Here is a 20,789-nt window from a genome sequence, read left to right on the forward strand (position 1 = left end):
GGCCCGCAGGGACATCCGGCGCCGTACTCGCTCAAAAAGAGCGAGACCGCGCCGGCTGCCCCCGAGCGAGCGGGACCAGACGGGGGCTCCATACAAGGCTATAGACCGCACCACCCCCATGTAGAGGTGACGCACCTTCACGTTTGCCCCCCTCCCCCCCCCCGATGTTCGGCAGCTGCCACCCTAGAGTAGCTGTCTTCTCTACTTGGGAGGCAAGGAGGTCGAAGTGATCTTCGAAGCGCCAGCAGCTGTCGATCGTCAGACCCAAGTAACGCATACTGGGCTTGACGTCGACGTAGGCTTCACCAATCCAGATCCGGAGATGACTCTCGGGTGGCGGCGACAGTCGGCCCCGAGGCGACCCATACATCCATATCGCCTCGGTCTTCCCGACCGCCACCATCAACCCCATCCGTCCGATCCGACCAACCACGCAGTCCAGGGCGTTCTGCGCGAGTGCCCTGGTCCTTCTCCAGTTCTCCCCCTCCGCATAAAGCAGGGTGTCATCCGCATAACAGAGGGGCCAATCACGCTCTCGACCACGCCAACGAGCCAGAACTCATTCCCAAAAAGAGAAACTATCTCACTGGCATCAACGGCGAGGAAGAGGATAGAAGGACCCATCACCTCATACATCCCCTCTATCCGACATACATCTAGCTAGCTGAGCTAGCTAGGCAACGCAAACAAACCCCTAAAGGAAAGCGAGAGTCAAAAAGGAAGAAAGCCATAAAATAAAAAGAAAAGACGAGAAAAGAGATGAAGAACAAAAGAAGAAATAAAACGAAGAACAATTATCACAACACACAGCAAGCTAACCTAGCCTACCAACGAAACACGGGGAACAACCATATCAACTAACAAAAAACATTCGAATAAACTAGAACACAAATACACAAAACCCAAAAACCGAAACAACATGACACTCAAAATCATACAAATCAACCTACAACATAGAAAGGGGGCGACAGCCACCCTAGTCGAAACAATGAGAAGAATAAAAGCAAACATAGCCCTAATCCAAGAACCCTGGGTATGCCACAATGCGCCCAGCCTTGGACTAGCGGGTAAAATACACACACCGACAAACGATGGCGAAATGAGAACTTGCATTCTCACACGAAAGGGACTCGAGGCCACACTGATCCTACACCTAAGTGACAGGGATAACACTGTAGTGGCCTTCGAATGTAAGAATCCAAACACAAGCCCCAGCTCATCGAACAATGACAGCCACGAAAACTACAGATGGCTCGCCATAGCAACCTACCTATCATGGATTGCCACAGAATCACCCCCAGGTGACAAACGCAGAGAAATACTAAAATCGTGTATCGAAAAGAACATCAAAGCAGTTATTGGAGCCGATATAAACGCAAGACACGCTAGATGGGATAGCACTGACACCAACACCAGAGGCAACAGAATGGTGGAATTCCTAGACGAATTCGGCCTAATATACCACAACAGAGGCAACACCCCGACATTTGTAACAAGAACAAGAGAAGAAGTACTAGATGCAACCTACAGCACACAAGAAATGTATTATAGAATAAGAAAGTGGAGAGTGTTAAGTAAAGACAGCCTCTCCGACCATAGATACATATCCTTTGAGACAGAGGAGCCAACAACAAGAACACCAATCAGCAGAAGAAACCTAAGAAAAACCAGATGGACTGAATTCTTGGAGGAAATAGTCACAAAGATCAACAATCTTCCATCGAGATACAGCAGCAATAGCATAGAACTAAGCAATGCAGCCGAGGCACTAACCACAACTATTGCCGAAGCTTGGGAGAACAGCACCGAAGAAAAGGAGTGCAAAATAAAAATCGACATACCTTGGTGGAGCGAAGAAATAGCGGACCAACAAAAGCTCATCAAGAATCGCACTAAAATAGCTAGAAGGAATAAACACGATCCAAGCAAATAGGCCAGAGTAAAAGAAGCCAAGAAAACTCTAACAACCAACATACTAAAAGCCAAAAGAAACAGCTGGAAGAAATACTGCGCCAGCTTCAACTCGGCAAAAGAAACAGCAAGACTATACAAATTACTTGAAACAAAACTACATGAAGCACTAGGCACCCTAAAGAATGCCGAAGGGACTTTTACAAACAACAATAATGAAATTTTAAAAACCCTAATGAACACCCACTTCCCAGGGTTCCAAGAATTAACTACAAGCGAAGATACAACAGAAGAAACAAACGATTCCAATACAGAGTACAACCAACCGGCTGACTGGAACACGGCCAACAAAATCATAAATCAAGAGAAACTGAAATGGGCTGTAAACACATTCCAACCATACAAAGCCCCCGGTCCGGATGAGATATACCCAAAAACATGCAAGATGACAACAACGAACGAGATAGCAAGAATCTACATGACAAAAATCATCAGAACTAGCCTAGCTCTAGGTATAATACCAAACAGTTGGCAAGGAACAAAAGTAGTCTTCCTCCCCAAACCGGGTAAAGATGACTACACAGCGGCAAAAGCCTTCAAACCAATCTGTCTAATGTCTACAATACTAAAACTTTCCGAGAGATTAGTAGATAGACACATAAAAAGCACAAACTTAAACACGAAGCCGCTACACAAAGCCCAGAACGCATTCAGAGTCGGCCACTCGGTAGAAGTGGCCTTACACAAAATAGTCAACTTCATGGAAACAGCCATTAACAAGAGAGAAATAGTAGTGGCATGTTTCATTGACATAGAAGCCGCGTTCAACTGCACATCAACGGAGGTAATGTACAGGCCCTCCACGAATTCGGAGTGGAAGCATGTCTGATAAGATGGATCGAACACATGCTAAAAAATCGCAAATTAATAAGCAGCAGAGGCGAAACTACGATCCAAGGCAGTGTCCGAAGAGGATGCCCACAAGGAGGAATACTATCACCACTACTATGGTGCATGGCAGTGGACAGTCTCCTGTACGTCCTCGAAGACAATAACGTCAAGGTAATGGCCTGTGCGGACGACGTGGTCTTTATGGCAGAAGGAAAGAACATGACCCAAATAAGAACAAGAATTCAAGCTGCACTAACAGCTCTAGAAGAGTGGTGCGAATCAGTAGGTCTGTTAATCAACCCCGACAAAATGGAGAATGGGTTGTTCACAAGGAAATAAAAAGAGACCCAACCTAGACACACTAAAATTCGCCAACAAAGAACTAAAAACCACTAGGAAAGTGAAGTATCTGGGAGTGACAATAAATGAGAAACTGACTTGGAGAGAACATGTCTTTTTAAAAGTTGCAGCAGCAAAAAAACAACCTCAACCTTCTATGCAGAATACTAGGTCCAACATGGGGCATGACTCCCACAAAAACCAAATGGATCTACGAAGCAATCATAGTACCGATAATAACTTTCAGGTATATCGTCTGGTGGCAAACATCCAACATGATCACAGCCACCACGAAACTGGATAGCATACAAGGCACAGCTTTAAGACGCACCTTCGGTACACTAAAAACCACACCGTCAAGGGCGTTAGAGATAGTAACCAACTGTCCCCCTCTAGATGTTAAAATAAAAGAACTAGCAATGAAGACAGCCATGAAATTACACGGCTGGAGCCACTGGGAAGATACCGGTAGAGGCCACAGCCAGATAATCCAACAGAATGGCAATGAATCAATTAAAGACATGTATCTGATGCCAAAGGACAGACTAATCACAGAATACATATTCGAAAAAAGATATGAAACCAAAATTGATCCCAGAGAAACATGGAACACTACCACGCTACATCAAAACAACGACATAGTATGGTATACGGACGGCTCTAGAAAAGAGAACCTCTCCGGCGCAGGCTGGTACTGCGGGAAAGGCCTACCGAACGAAGGCTTCAAACAGCTTGGGAAATATGACACAGTATACCAGGCTGAAGTAGTAGCCATATATGAATGCACGTGTTACGAGCCAGGGCGATAGCGACGCGCTTGTGAGCCCTGCGAGTGGGTTGAATTCAAGAATCGAAGAAGATACGATTAGTCCTGTTTATTTCAATGGATCCAAAGATTGAGGATGGAGTAGAAATCGCAGACGACTCTGACGCGAAGTCAGATAGCTGCTGGGAATTGGTATCTCCCGGTAAAGGGTAACCGTTGGGAAGGTTAGGTAAAGAATAAAAAAGGAAAGATTGGTATCTCCCAGTTAAGGGTAACCGTAGGATCGGTATCTCCTGGTAAAGGGTAACCGTTGGGAAGGTTAGGTAAGGATTGAATCGTATCGTTGGAATATAATACGAGTCGTTGATAAAGCTTCGCAAATATTATTTCTAAACAAATAATAACTCGAGCGGCAAAGTTATTATGTTGTGGGGTCGTTACACTGGTTAGGATTGCTTATTCCAATGGTGAAGGCTTAATAATGATTTAACAGACCTTTTAATGTTAACAAATGATTATATATTCTAAACTGAATAATTCTAATAATAGAATTGTACAGTGTCGTGTTGTGGCGGTTAGTGTATGAATTTAATTACCTAATTGTTGCACGGTGTTAACGCACTGGCGATGCGGGGATCGAGAATGCTTCCACCATATGCTATATGGTTAATGTTGATCGAAAGGGATCTGAAGCCTGATCTCACTGAAGCGCAACTCTGTAGACGATCGACGTGACTTTACAAAGTAACTCTTTCGTACTAATCCCCCGAATAACGAAAATCATGGGTTTATATACCCCTAGATATTGGTGGGGATACGTCAGTGATTCCCAAATATTAAAATTTGGCGGTTGAGATTTTCGTTACTCAGAGGTAAACATCTGTGGGGCTTTAGGGAGAGTTTAGATAAAGGGTTACTCACGCAACGCGAGTTAAAAGATGATTATGAGAAAAGTATGGTACAGCTGCAATGTGCACTTCGGTAAGACCAGACTCCCCATTCCAAAGGGTAGATAAAATAAATGAACGCGAGATTCGAAAAGAACTTGTGTGTATACGTAACACACGCAAGAAATGCTCAATCTAAACATAAATTGCAAGGGAATAACAATATGCACAGATAGCCAAGCGGCAATCAAAGCGTTAGAAAAAGCCAAAGTCACATCAAGAATAACGAAAGAATGCAAGATAAGATTAAACACACTTGCCAAAAACAACAGAGTAACAATACGATGGGTACCAGGACACAACGGAATAATAGGCAATGAAAAAGCAGGCAGACTGGCAAACAGAGGATCAGACGAATCTCCAATAGGGCCGGAACCAATCATCCCACTATCAGAAACGGTATACTCACTGGAAATAGAGAGACTAAGGAACTCTATGAAAAAGAGAAAATGGGAAGAGACACAAGGATGCGAGCAAGCTAAAACGCTGCTCGGCACCGAAACAAACAACAAAAAAGAATCAAACAAATTCTCAACCTGAAGACGCGAGAAACGTGGTAAGCATCCTAACAGGAAATGCTCCCTTAAAAGCACATCTGAACAAGATGGGTAAATGTCCAGACGATCTAAGCAACCAGTACGGAGAAGCTCCAGAGACATCGACACACATCCTATGCGAATGTCCAAGATTAGTAATGAAAAGAGGCAGATACTTCGAACAATTTATTATAGACTTCAGCGATGTGAAAACACTTGATCCGAAAAAGATAGCAGCATTCCTCGCCGACATCAATCCATGGAGACTAGAAGATGTAAACGCAAGAGAGTGAAAGGGGAAAATTGGGGATCCAAGATATCGGAAAACGGGACTCCACGGCAAACCCAACAAACGGGAAACCAACGGAGTCCTGCCGAGGTAGTAGATCACAGAGGGGAGCGAGGCTGGGGCTCCTTTCTTTCCTTTCACAACAACCAAAATGTAGCAGTAATCTGATAAGAAACAAATTAAGTAAATGAAGGAACGATGAGAGGAACTCAAGAAGGATCACGGATGGGCGTTAAGACCAACGATCGATCCGAAGGGCCCATCCCATCGCTCAAACCCAGAACAAGGAAATACGGAACAAGCAAGACAGTACACAAAATGTAAGGAGCAAGGGACGCGCACCGCCAGACAAATCTGACGGAGGATGGATCCAAAATGTGATCGCCGACAGGCCAATAAGCCAGAAAGCAATAATCACATGGGCCACTCAAAGCAGCGTCCCCGTCAGACTCCGCTGAATCACCAGGACAAGAGTGCTGAGTAAAAGCTATGGCACGCCGGCAGAAATGCTGGTAAGACCACAGTAAAGAGCACGGCACGCCGATGGAAACACCGGCGTGGCTGCAGTAAAGAGAATGGCATGTCGATGGAAACATCGGCATGGCCACAGCAAAAAGCACGGCACGTCGATGGAAGCATCGGCGTGGCTACAGCAAGGATAAGGGCACGTCGATAGAAACATCGGCAGAGCAACGGTAAAGAGCACGGCACGTCGATGGAACATCGAGGTGGCCGCAGTAAGGATCGTGGCACGTCGTTGGAAATATCGGCATGGCCACAGTAACAAATGTGGCACGGTGGCAGTAATGTCGGTGTGGCCACAGCCAAGATAAATTCCACCATCGTAGGAAAAGGAATCAGCGAACCACTCAGATGGATCCACCGACTCTATGGAAGGGGTGGTGTCCCTTTCCACTGAACAAGGAACCAGCAAGGCAGGCCCCAGACGGACTGAGGGGAATCCTGCAAAAAATTGCACATAAACGACATTGCACGGATCCCCTACTCCGCTGGGAGTAGAATAGAAGGATATAGCAAGGGAAAGAGTAGGGCACGGGACAGGCCATGATACCATACCAAGAGCTGAGAGCGGGAATATCCAGTACTCTACTCACCGTAGGCCATACCTACGGCTGACGACGTCTGAGTCCCCCCGCTCGCGTCCCGATCAGACTCCTCACTTACAGAAAACGAAATAAACATGTAACAGAAAGTACGCAAGACAGAGGGATGCGCCGACTGCGCCTCAGCACATCCACCGTAACCAAATACAATAACCATCTTTAGAAAAGGGTTTGCGCACCTCCCCACAGAATGGGAGGAGCTCGGCCTAGGATAGGTGGTGACCGTCTGACCAAAATACACCATCGTAGGAAAAGGGGTCACGGATCCACACAGATGGATCCACGGACCCTGTAGAAGGGGTGGTGACCTTTCCAAACAGTTGAAACAACCTTCCAGTGGGAAAAGGGGGGAATCCAAGTTGGTCCCCCTGAAGCAGGTGGTGACCCCGACCAATGTGAGGAATTTGCCATGTTTTCGGGGTTGAGAGTCATGGGGAATACAAATAATCCAACCTAACATCAGTAAGATAGACTCGCTAAGTAGGAAAGAGTGGCAGCGAGGACGGGTTGGCAAACCTGACGGCCGGGGCCCATCCACAGAAGTCCCGTCCGACCATTGGACACGCTGTGGGGACCCTCACCCGAACCGAATTTAGCAGTAGGATTAGAAACGTCAAAAAGGGAAAGATAGAATCATGTATAAGCCAGTAACCCTGACACGGATGAACAGTAGCGAGTCTTCACTCGGATCAGGGCCCGAGAGGAATAGTTAGAGAAGAGGGGGCGGGATGGACTTTGGCAAACCGCGTTTAGGAAGCCAGAACCTCCAAAGGTGATAGGTAGGGGCAAGAGGGACGGGGGGAGTGCTAGGTACTAAAAGGATAGGGGGGAGGGGGTGGTAGAACTAAAGAGGGAACCAATTCAATCGGAGATACGGAACACTCAGACTGAGAACGAGGATCGCATAACGATCTCAGGTATAGCATGGTAGGGGGTGGATAGGACTCTCAACTCTGATCCATGGTGTACAGGAGCGAACATGCATGCTGGTACTGCAGGTCCTGACGGATGTGGATTGCCCGACGTCCAATTCCGCTTCGGCATTCTCGACAAATAGGTAGAATGGCCCCGCCCAATTATGGACCACCCCCAGCAGAGTAGCGCGCATCCTCGAAAGGATAGGCCCGAGTCCAAGAGAAAACGAGGATCGCCCGAAATGCGGCGTCGAAACAGGAAGTCGAGGTAATGAGTTCCCGCCTGGCCCAAAGCGCCTTGCTTAGGCCAGGTGTGACTGTGGACACGGCCAAAGTGCCATTCGCCCGAGAGAACACCGGGGAGCACACCGGTGCTTTCCCTCGGCTCATAATGCGAAAACTATGCGAAAACTATACCTACTGATTTTCGTAATCCCCCCTCAAATTCCGTATCGCTGTTATCGTATGTTTCCCTGAGAACGTCCATATATTTTTGGCAATTACTCCTCTGATGTATCACTTTATTAGAACGACTCCGTCGTAATGAAGGTGTTGCATTAGCTCTCGGGCGCGAGAGAGGGAGGACCCGCGGGCTCGGAAAAACATACCCACTCCTGCGTGCGAAGAGGACGGTTCCCTCACCCTTACGCGCTTATTCCGTTACACGTAAAATTTGCGTTTTTCTTTTTTACCGATCACTGATAATTACCGATCGGCGGTGTCCCCCTCCACCTTAGCGACCGTTGGTAATAATTATATCCTACCTTACCGACCGTAGGTAATAATTACATAATACGTTACAGACGACCGTAGGTAATAATTATATCCGACCTTACCGACCGTAGGTAATAATTACCGACCCCCACGACTCGTGCCCCCTCGCCATCAGTTCCACCTCCCCCGCTTCCCCCTCGGAGCCCCACGGCTTAGAACCTGCCTAACTATACTACTAACTTTACCTTGGCAGACCTAAAATTTGTAGGTTTTTTTACATAACTCTGTAGATTTTTTCAAGAAAAATCCGAAACTGCTCGTTGTAAGGCAAAGAATCCACTGTTTCATAAGTTACGAGCAGTTGAATATAGACATTTTGCCGTATTTAACTGACACTTCTGACGCCATATTGCCTTGCAGACATACGCTGTCGGTAAAACAGATTTTAAAACAATGTTAATTTTAAAAATTTAAGTAGGTGGCGTTAAATTAAAATTACTTCATAGAAAATAGCATTGAATTACTTGTGACTTAAAAAGAATATTGTAATTTAATGACATCCATCATTGATGTCATTAAATCAATTTTATGTTTGCGGCAATCCAATCTTTAGCAGGCCGCCAATTCGAATCTATTCTTTGAGTATGTACACCATTTTGCGCTGCAATAAAATGAAGTTATTTCGAAGCTAATGAAACCCGTAGTATAACTTGTCTATTGCTTTAAATAACTTACCAACGAATTCCGCACTGTGATTTATAGTTTCGTGCACGTATCCTTTTGCATTAAGCCTCAGGTCGATCTTAAAGCAATCAGTGTGAATTACCGAACCGGGCGCTACATGTTCCTCTATTAACACGTTCGCGACGGGGTGTACCACCGGTGGTACATTCTTGTCTGTCCTATGGGACGGGATGAGCCACCGGTGGTACATACAGAATTGTACCATCGGGCGGGATGAGCCGGTGTGGTACATGCTGGTGTCAATCTAATAATAAAATAATTTTTTGGAAAAAAAATTTAACCGACTTCAAAAAAGGTACAGTGAAAAGTACGAAATAATGTCTAGTTAATGTATATGAATACGCACTAGCTCTAGATATAATTGCTTAAGAATATGGGAAAATGCAGTGAAAAGTGTGAAATAATTTCTATTTAAACTGCATTGTTATTCACCATCGTTTGATGAATTTGGTTAAATTATTAAATACATCATATTAAATGCAATGCACCTTGACAGCAGGATCACCGGGGGAACATGGTCTACAAGATGCAACAGGATTCATTCCGATTGATCAAGCCATCTCGGCGTAATCGGTGAACGGACATTAAAAAAAAAATAAAAAATAAAAAATATACATGTCGAATTGAGTAACCTCCTCCTTTTCGAAGTCGGTTAAAAAGGTGATTATTATAATTAACAAATTTATTTACATATTTATAAACATAAGAGAACTATTTCTTTTTGTGAATTTCTTCAAAACATTGTATACACAAAGCCGGCTGATTGTCGCAAAGAGGGCAAAATGTTGTAACGCGCTTGACTTTCCTTTGGCTTTCCCTTGGCTTCTCCTTGGTTGCTATCCTCTATTTGCCTAACTGACATTTCTTCAGTTGTTAACAATTTATCAATTATTTCCCTAAATTTGAGAATGCTCATTTGACCACTACTCCATGTTTTATGTATGTAATATGCATTTACTATTGCTGTTCCGCAAAGTAGCTGTATTGCGATCTTCTTATACCATTTCACTGTTTTTCTTAACACTTTGCCGGCCGCAGACTCTTGGCATCGCCTTTACGCGGCCGCCGGCGAGATTCACACAGGTTCTACTGCTCGCCAACGGTGTGATTTACGCAATTGTTCACTACATAAGTAGTTGCAATATAATTATTATTAAAGAAGGCATTGAAATAACTGTTATACTATTTTTATTCCATAATCTTATACTTTTAATTAGTCCTTAAACATTTTATTACAAAATTTAACTCCTAGGATTCATAGTTCTTTTTCGTATGATAAATTTCAAAACATTTTCCTACATGCAGAGGAACGTATCGTCCTCTGATAACAGATCAGCATATATTTCCTCATCGTAGAGCATTTTGAAGGATATTTTAAAATTTGTATTGAATCTAACGTAAGCTTCTGATATTTAAAGGCAGCGAAAGACAGTCTCAGACTAACAAAACAAGAGTCCGCTAAAAAAATTTTAATAAAAAAAGATCTGGTAAATTGGAAGGGGAAAACAGTTGAAACCAATGTTCTCTGATCGTCAAATGTTACTTTGCAATAATATGTCTACCTATACAAACGTAGATATGAAGCATCATCGTTGGTGAAAATAAGTCACGCGTACGTGACATCGGCCGATAACGGTTGAAAGTCACGCGTGCGTGACAGCGGCCGGCATAGTGTTAAGCAACTGTAGTAAGACGCCATTTGATCTGACAAATCGACACCCTTTTTCTATTGTTATAGTCAAAAATAAGATCTGGTTTCATTCTTCCTGGTTTTCCTTCGATTAGTGTACATTTATGATTTTTACAAGTCGTTAACATGGAGGCAGTTCTTTTATCGGTCCATTTGACGAATTTTATACCGGAACTATTTCCCATAACCAGAATTTCTGGTTATTTCCCTCCGGTGGTGGTCCTGTCGCGGACGAAAAGGGTGCTCCGAAGCACGCTCGCGGATACACACACACAATCCGCACTCTCGCACCCATGCACGCCACAAAAGGAAACCCAACCAGTGGGCCTTACCTGAACTGGATTGACCTCGGGCTCCAAAATTTCCATGGTCGTCCTCGTCGGCTTGGCGTGGAGGCTCACCCACACACTCACGAGACCACGAAAGAGGGGCTACGCACACTTACTGGTCAGCTAAAGGCGAAAAAGGGGGGGGCGCTCGCTCGCGTATTCCGATCCGTTCTCGTTCACGGTTAACCGTTAGTTGATATCCCAAATCGATCGCTCATCGATCGCGCTTTTCTCGCCGCCGGCTCGCGGCTCTCCCCACCCAGAGCTGTAGGGGCTCCTCACGGTGTGCCACCACTATGGCATCTGCAGGTTTCCCCTCGTGGCAGCGTCGAGGGGCGATGGCAATGGTTTCCTTCGCGAGGGTGGTCAAATCCTCTTGGTGGTGGCCACACCGCGATCCTGGGGTGGAGGATACCGCGACAGGCGACTGGCGGCGCTCACGGGAAGACGCGACACTATCGCGGAGGGGTGTGGGGCGCGAAAGGTGGGATCTCTAGTGCCCGCAGTTCATCCATTCCTCCACTCTCGCGGACCACCTCCGGCCTGGGGTGTCCGGCGAGCAGGGAGAGAGGCTCTTCCGGTAGTCAGGGTGCCTTCGTGACGGGCAGAAAAAGTCTGCCCCGTCACAACTGACGTTGGATTATGTTATGATAATACAAAAATATTATATAAGTTATTATACCAGGATGTTAATTTTGTTATATTTTTTGATCAACAACAATAGTTGGGTGTAGCTTCGACAGAAACAAAAGAATGTTTTTCTATTTCAATCGTTTTATGTTCTCAAAAGATATACAATGTTGAAACACGTAGCATATGATATATTTCAAATCAGCGTCGTCAGATGGGAGAAAGCGCGAAAAGCAGCGCCATCCCACGTCAGAGCCACTAAATACAGGCCCAACGCAAACGTGTCAATTGCTATAACGCGGCAATGGTTCGTGTACTACCGGGGGTTTAGCCCGCCCGATGGGATCGAGCACGAAAAACAAGCTCGCCCCACGGTGCGGCCAGTGAATTCCAACCCCGTCGCGAACGTGTTAAAGGTATTAATGTAGCACTCTCCCGGTTCGGCACAATTATCATTCTGCAGTCGTCGGTTGAAGAATCCATCATCCCTAACATCCAGTGGTCTTCAATCCTTCGACCACGATTGTATTTCCATCTCCAAAATTTGGCTTTATCAATCTGCGTAAACATAAGTAAAAACTAAATGTTTTAAAAAGTTGGTCTGGTGAATATTTACATTAAGGGATCCATCCCCGATGACCTTGACCTTGAAAGATACGACCTACAAAAAACCTTGGAAATTACAAATATCGGTAATTTTTTTTATATCCTTCTATTTGCTCTCTTAAAAATTACAACTTTTCCCTCTGTGATGTGAGACTCAGATTCCTGCAGCACAGCTTAAATAATTTTTATTTTATATATATATTTTACTTGCCTATCGGCAAGGTCAGGTCTTTGTTGCTTCAGTCCCGCACGGGCCCTGACTCGTATGCGAATTTCTATGTCCTTTTTTTTTTAAGATTTGGGATTTCAAATGGATGCGAGCGGTTAATTCAACTATAAGAATGTTCTACTGTTAACATGCCACTGTAATATTTATTCAATTAATAATTTCGTGGTATTGATTTTGATAATATAATGAGTTATGTGATTAGTGGCTCAAATGTACGTTTGGTTGACAAGATTTAATACACACACTTTCTTTCCTTACAAAATCATACAGAAAATACACATATCAAATCTTCAAAAATTTAATTACGTATTTAATGAAGAAAAACAATGAAAATATATATATATATATTTATATTTATTATATATATATATATATATATTTGTTCCTAGAATATCAGATAGGGTTACCCCGGAAATGAAATATATCATTTATTGATATTCCAGAAACCAGAAATCGTAGTTTCATATGATAAAGAATACAATAAAATTGTCGGAATAATATTTTATAAAATATCAATGGAAATACCACCCGAGAACACCAATTAGGGATTCCCCGGAGATGAAATATCATTTATTGATATTCCAAGTGGTCACAACAAAATAAATTTATAAATATTGCGTTAGAGGAAAACAACTCACCACTAAATCTTTCAAACATAAATCTAACGTTTCGCTCGCCTTCCTTCTATCGCTCGCTCGGATCACCTGCTAGGAAGATAAGCACACACACACGGAAACGATATTGAAAACTATCTTTGACTTTAATAAAAATAATAATAATCTCTAATGTAAGAAAAATAAGTTGAATAATACAAATAAGTAAAATAAAAGCTAAGGTTAAAATATTTTAACGAGAGACCCGAGTCTCTGCCTACCACTTACTTCGAATCGAAATATCACGGAGTTACGGCACTCTAACTCAATTTAAGGGTTCTCGGACTTTACTCACGCTCACGCGACTGTACGAGAAGAAGTGAATAAGACTCGTGCCTTGCTCGACCACGTAAACTCGGTGGAACGTTCTAGAAGCTTTGGAGACAAAGGATCTTAGAACCACGTGATCGTCGCCAGTTTATAGAAAAAGTCTTCGAGATTTGGCGACTCGGTACACGCGAGAATTTGGTGTTTACGAATTGTATCTCGTCTCGCATCTCGCGCCCACCAAGCCGCTCGATTCGTCCTAGCGACAACGTGCGCGCGGAAGAACCACGCTGCTGTTCGAGTTACAGGTTCGGTATTCAGAGTGTACATGAAGAAGAAATAGCAAAAGAAAGGTTTAAGCTAAATGCGCGATATTTACATGTCCTTCTTCCAATGATATCTGTAACCGTGATATTTGAACACGATCGTAATATTCGATGTGCTTATCTTTCCAACAATTATACATGTATACGCCGCTGTTACATTACATGATTTAACGCTTTTCATTCGTAACAAGCAACGCACTTAACATATTTACAATACTAAACCTATTAAAATATTAAAGAACTTGAACATATTTACAAAGTTTTGTACAAGGTGCGACGCTGCCAGCAGGGTGAAAGTGGCGTGACGACGTTGATTTCAAGGAAGGAATGTGTATCTTTGTTCAAAAATGAATTTAATAAACTACCGTCAAAGGCTAGGTTTGTGTTCGATTAGAACGAATTCGGGATGGTAAACCATCTCGAACACATTCCTACCGACAAAATCAAGAAAAATAAAAATTGAAAATGTCGGCACGTAACACCTCTAACATTTTCTTCTATCTTTAAGTCAAACTGAGATAATTAGGTGTTCTGTTTCTCGTGAATCACCCGGTATAATAAAATATTAGTAAATATGTAATAAAATTTGAAAATATAACTAAAATAATATAATATAAAATACCTGCAGAAAAGAAAATAAAAAAATTAAAACATTTTTTTTATATTTAATGATGACTTAAGGGTACAAAATATATAATAAAATATAAAAACAAATATATTTATATTAAATTTCAACGCCTCTACCACGCCCGCGCTGTCCGCCGCGGCCTCGAAATTGGTTGCCGCGGCCGCGGCCCCGTCCATCGAAAGATGTCCGTAAAAATTGCTGCAACGTGCTCGCTTGACCCTGTAAGGCCGAGCTCTGCATACGAAGGGCCTTTAACATCGACCACTGCATGAGCTCGGCCTGCTTGCTTTTTCCACTTCTTGCATGGCGAGCTACATGTTCTGTAATGAGAACAAAAATAAAATTATTGGTAAAATGTTTTCTCTAATTAAAGTAAAGTCTCCATAAATGTACAAATTTGTTTACTATAAATGCACAGAAACTATCTCCACCACTGGTTGGTATACCCCTTCTACGATTTCGATCGCCGAGCAGTGTAACATGATCATATATTCTCTATGTTTGCCAACGAGCTTCGAACGTAGAGAAGAACAGCGAATAAAGAAGAAGCCGGAGAACTTAATACAACAACTTAATACAACGGTGAATCTTTTTTATAAAACTTTTACCATCATATTTCTGACTTTATCTGATTAAAACTAGATAAAACACGACGTAATTCGCAACATATTTACTTGTAACAACTTATTATGTGTCATATATCGTAGAACCCTAACTAAAAAAAGATGTATGGTAAATATCATCAGAATTATATCGTGTTTGGTCTCATTTTAATCAGAAAAAAGTAAGGAATATGATTATAAAAGTTTTATAACAAAAAAGTTAATAATATAAAAGTTTCACCGTTGCATTAAGTTGTCTTATCGACATACCCTGATGTTTTCGATCCGTCCTCTTCTTTATTCGCTGTTCTTCTCTACGTTCGAAGCTCGTCGGCAAACATCAAAGAATGTACTTTAAACGCACAAGTTCAGTCCTGAGCTTGTGCATTTATGGAGACTTTACCGTAATGCTAAAAGTATGTAAATCTTTATAATTGGGGTGGCCAAAAAGAGTCGTATAGGGCTGGCGTGATCATCCATGGTGTATGTATTTACCGTTTGTTGGCGGAGGCGGTGGCGGGGGCTGTCCTTGTGGCTGCGGCGGCGGTGGCTGTGGCTCCGGTTGCGCCGGTGGAGGCTCTGCCTGCGGTGGCGTTTGGGGCAGCACAGGTGGCAGGGGCGGCTGCGAGAACGCCGACGTTGGCAGTGGCGGCTGGGACAACGCCGACGGTGGCAGCGAAATTTCTATCATTCCATTATTGGAAAAATAAATTTGACAAGTATAAAAATCTTTAAACTTTAGTTTTTTCATTTGTACGTTTATCGTTAATAATAATTAAAAATTACCGTCATCAAGAAGCATGTCCTCATAGTTTCTCTACAAAAATTAAGAAACAATTAATTCAACATATTTACTAAATAATTACATTCATGTTTGAATAAATATTTATATTCAAAAATACTCTTTTCTTGCTAATACTGATTATTATTCAAAAATTGAAAACGAATTTATTTCTGGTAAAAGAGTTGGTTATATATGACTCACTTGTTAACATGTAAAAGGTTAGAAATACGTTTTAAACAAGAGTTGTAATTAAAAGAGTATTTCAATAGTATTTTATTTATTACTTACATTTTCTTTTGCCATTTCTTGTTGGGAATATCTAAAGTAAAAAGATAGAAGGTTAATATAGATTAAAAGTAACGCCATAGTACGTAATTTTATTTTCACTGCTACATACTTGTCTATTCTGTCTAACGTCTTTTTCACTTTGAACTGTGAATCGTGAACCTTACCGTGAACTGTGATGCCAATTCTGCACCTAGTCGCGCATGCGTGACGAAAAAGCTGAACGCGCAGTATCACCAACCAGTTTAGAACAATTTTCCCAGATGCAAGTTAAACAAAACCCTAAATTTTATTTAAAACCCCCTAAAATATTCTATTTATTAATTTTTTTACAATGTGATTACAGTTCAATGTTCAATACGTTCAGCGCAATAAACTGCTTCACCCACCATAAACTCTACACAAAGTACTATATACATGTAATATAAAAATTATTTAAAGTCATTCTGTTTGCGAATCTGCTTTCAAATGACGCGCCGGGAGGCTGCCGGCGTCCCATCGATCAGTCATCGATCGACAGCGGGCGCCGGCTTCAGCAGACAAGATTTCGACCGAGTTTCGGAAAGCGCGACGGCCGCGTGCTAGCGCCACGTGCGCTGAGCCGCCATTGTGAATCTAGTATTCAACGCGAACGTATTGCTCATTGCTTTTTTTACATATTTCTCTCAGTCTAATTCAAGTGCAGCTCAAATTGTCTGATAAACTCATCCCGGAGTGCGTTAAGATGAAAGTTCAGCTCTTTGAAGAACCAACTCATCGACCACAGGCGGAAGAATTTATACATTAACTGCGCCAGGCGGTGTAGCCAGCTCAGAACACCACAGGAAAGCGCTCTTCATCATCCCCGTCAGCTCAAGCATCGATAGTACGACTCATTGTTGACAGGGAGCTCTTAAGCCATCTCATTAACACCTCGATTTGACTCATTTTATGAATAGACGAGAATAAACGTTTTTATACCACAACTAAGACCGAGAGCATTCATTTCTGCAGTCCGCGCGAACCCAACACCAGTTCGCGAAAACATTCACTATGCAAATTATCTTTGTAAATTTAGTTTAATAAGCGGAACACGTTATAAAAGTCTTTATCGTCGAATCAAAATCCAAACATATTATCATTACGGCAATTCGCAAGAGAAAAATACGCTTACAATCAGCTACCCGATGCAGCTGAGTTTATTACATCTCTTTGTGATCGTGAGATTCTTATTAAAAATGGAATAGAACACGAAATAACGACGGCATTGAGATGTGTAGTGTGTAATTATACAAATACTACTATTAGTACAAATTGTGTGGTACACCTTGCACTGCCCAAGAAATTGAAAAAATCATTTGAATTTCAAAATATAATAAAGCACAATTTCACAGGGTGAATAAATCTGAAAGGTCCTTGCAATAGTGATAGTTCAAATTCAAACATAATGAAGAAAGTCAATATAACTGCTTCCAAATAAATTCTTATTGTGAAATTACTTTTGTTCGAACGCAATAGTAGTGAAACAACGAAAGTGGAAAATTTCTGTATCAAAGTAATACCTACTACTAAAATACAAATGGGAGATCACTTATAAGCTTGTGGCAGCGATTTTCCACCACGGTAAAAGTATTTCCGATGGTCACTACACGAGTATGGTAAGGGGTAAAGGCACAACATGGGTAGCCGTTGATGATTTACGAGTAGGAAAACAAGCTTGGCCACGATATGCTAAAAATGCATACATATTTTTCTTCGAAAGGTGTTAATTGTGGTTGTTATTACAGTTTAATATTCAATATGTTCAGCGCCATAAGCTGCTTCGCGCACCATGAACTGTACACAAAGTACTATACATTATGACGGAGTCGAAGCGTGACCAGCCGGGAAAGCTGCTAATCGACACGCTCGGTCGTACAATTTACACGAACGAAATTTATTTATTCCTAAGGGAATTTGGGCGCCAGAACAAAAACACGCGTCCGTTATCTTCGTCCTTCCGGATGCTCAAGAGGAGAGCGGGCTCAGAGGAGGTCGGAAAAGACAAAGAGAAATAAAGAAAACTCTGATCCACAAAAGTGGAATTGAGTTTTATTTAGCAGAAAACCAAGAGGGAATTCTGCGGTACACACACACCGCAAAGAAAGAAGGTGTGGCGACTACGCGCCGAAGAGGGAACGCGACGCGGAATTCCCAATACAAGTGTAAAACTGGCGCAACTTAATTCTACGGGGGCCTCGCAAACAGAGAATCCGCCCTAGAATAAAATACAACTCAAAAAAAATGTATTGCACAGGGAATTAACGGCCGTGCGGTTCGAAGGTGTCTTTTCCTTCGAAACGTGGTGCGATCTCAAACCGCGCAAGGTCACGCGGGAGATACGCGAAACGAACTGAGGGAACTCCAAGGGTTCTCGCCTCCGATGGTGGCCCTGTCGCAGACATAAAAGTGCTCCGGAGCACGCTCAAGGACACGCGCACTCGGTCCGCTCTCTCTCACACACACACGCAAAAGGGAAACCCCAGCACGTGGGCCCTACCTGGATATCGTTAGCTATGTGAACTTGGCACCCGACTTTTCAAAAATTAATTTTTCTTTATAGAATTTTTCTTTATAGCATTTCGGTTGTACCTGATTGTACCTCCAATAGTTTCGTTTGTACCTCGACCAATTCATAATTAAACTAAATTAAAAAAATGGTCAGCACCCGACATTGACATTTTTGAAATCGGTTTTTCCCGATTCTTTAGAATCGTTTGTACTCGCTTGTACCGCTTTTCGTTTCGTTTGTACCTCAATAGTTTAAATTTTACAAGCAGTTGTTGATCCGCGTAAGAGTGAATTCGTTAATTTTCAAGATATTTAGTCTGTTTTTTCACGATTCTTTATAATCGTTTGCACACGACGGAAACGTCTTTCTTTTCGTTTTTACCTCAATAGTTGAAAATTAACGAACTTCACTCTTACACGGATCAACAATTGCTATAAAATTTAAACTATTGAGGTAAAAACGAAAAGAAAGACGTTTCCGGCGGGTACAAACGATTCTAAAGAATCGGGAAAAAACATTTTAAATATCTTGAAAATTAATGAACTTCACTCTTACGTGTGTTACGTATGCACACTAGGGTGGACCTTAGTTACTCTTCTGCAAAAATTTTTTTTAAAATTCATTTAATGCGATCATTTCTTTGCAATCTGTTCTACTCGGTAAAAAACTAATTCCCTCCAAATTTTAAGTCGATCGGACAAAGAGAAGACGTGTTGCAACGAGTTTGTTTATTTTAATGTAATATTCTTTTTATATCAAAGCAAAAATTAAATTGTTTAATTAATTTGTTTAAGCAAAATTTTTAATATTTATTTTTTAAATATAAAATTTGATCTCACATTAATATAAGGGAAAGTAGAAAAAGACAGTTAAATACTTATAATTAAATATTTTATTTATAGGCCTAATTATAATAAGAGTATAAATAATTTTTAAAAATCTGTATTTAATGTTGTTTTATCAATTTTTGGGTATTTTTCCCTATAATCGGTTACAATTTGTAATATGAATTGTTTTTCTTCTTCGTTTTTGCATAACGTTAAATTATAATCTTTCATTAATTTGACTGCTCTTTCGGCAACGTCATTCGCAACTTCTAATTTTGTTATAATACCTATCGCTTCGATATAATTATTATTAGTTTCCCATAGTGCTGGATCAATTGAAAGAAAATCTGAATTTATATTGAACCGTTTGAAAAAATTATTTGATTCAGATGATACAAAATGTATTTCCAAATCCGCACGATTTTTAATTTCTATAGTCGTTGTCATGTATCTCTTATAATTATTATTATTGTTTACATTTTATAGTGCTTGCACCATCGATCTTTTTGTCTCTACTGAAACTTTTTTATCAAAAAACGATAGCGCCGCATTCTCCGGTGACAAGTACCATAAATGGTTCACAATTTTTTTTAATGCCACATCGCTTATTTCTTCGTTAACATTTTTGTAATGAATTATATTTTTGATGAATTCCAGATCTACACGTGGCGCCATAGCAGCCATTGGGGTCAAAATTCACGGCTCAATATAAATGTTAATTAGAAATACACATGTATCTCTAATGCTATTATACTCTTCCTGGTTGAGAGGAATATATTATTTTAGCCATCCACCTCGCATGGTGAAATGCGCCAGGCATTTTGAATGAAATGCCACCCAAAGGAATCCTCTCAAGAAAAATTATTGCTAATTCTAAAAGTTCTTTGTAGTCATCTCTTGGGTGACTCATTTTTGTGTAATTTTTAAAAATTTCGATTTTTTTTGTATACCATTAATATGTTTCAGAACGTAATTGTCGTGCGTTCCCGGGATGTAATTATTTTTATTTATTTCAGGCCAACTATTTTGAAATTTTTTAAAAAGTTGAATATTCGGACCTGTTGTTTTCGGCATTTTTAATTCAAAGACCCCACGCAACACAATACAAAAGATCTCTTTCAATTCTTTGTTCTAGCAACACGCATGCGCCCTGTAATCGTCCAGTATTTGACGAAGTCGTGTCACAGCATAAAGCTTCTACGTGGTCCGTTAAATTCCATTCTTCTAA

General features: G+C 41.6%; 1 protein-coding gene across 1 annotated transcript; it reads left to right on the top strand.

Annotated features, from left to right (window-relative positions):
- Window positions 1–919: 919 nt before the first annotated feature.
- Window positions 920–1,933, top strand: LOC128894829 (uncharacterized). The gene has a single exon (XM_054156844.1). It carries the CDS (start codon window positions 920–922, stop codon window positions 1,931–1,933), a length of 1,014 nt encoding a protein of 337 aa, XP_054012819.1.
- The last annotated feature ends 18,856 nt before the right edge of the window (window positions 1,934–20,789 follow it).

Source organism: Hylaeus anthracinus, unplaced genomic scaffold, assembly GCF_026225885.1.
Source record: "Hylaeus anthracinus isolate JK02 unplaced genomic scaffold, UHH_iyHylAnth1.0_haploid 0, whole genome shotgun sequence".
Classification (NCBI taxonomy): domain Eukaryota; kingdom Metazoa; phylum Arthropoda; class Insecta; order Hymenoptera; family Colletidae; genus Hylaeus; species Hylaeus anthracinus.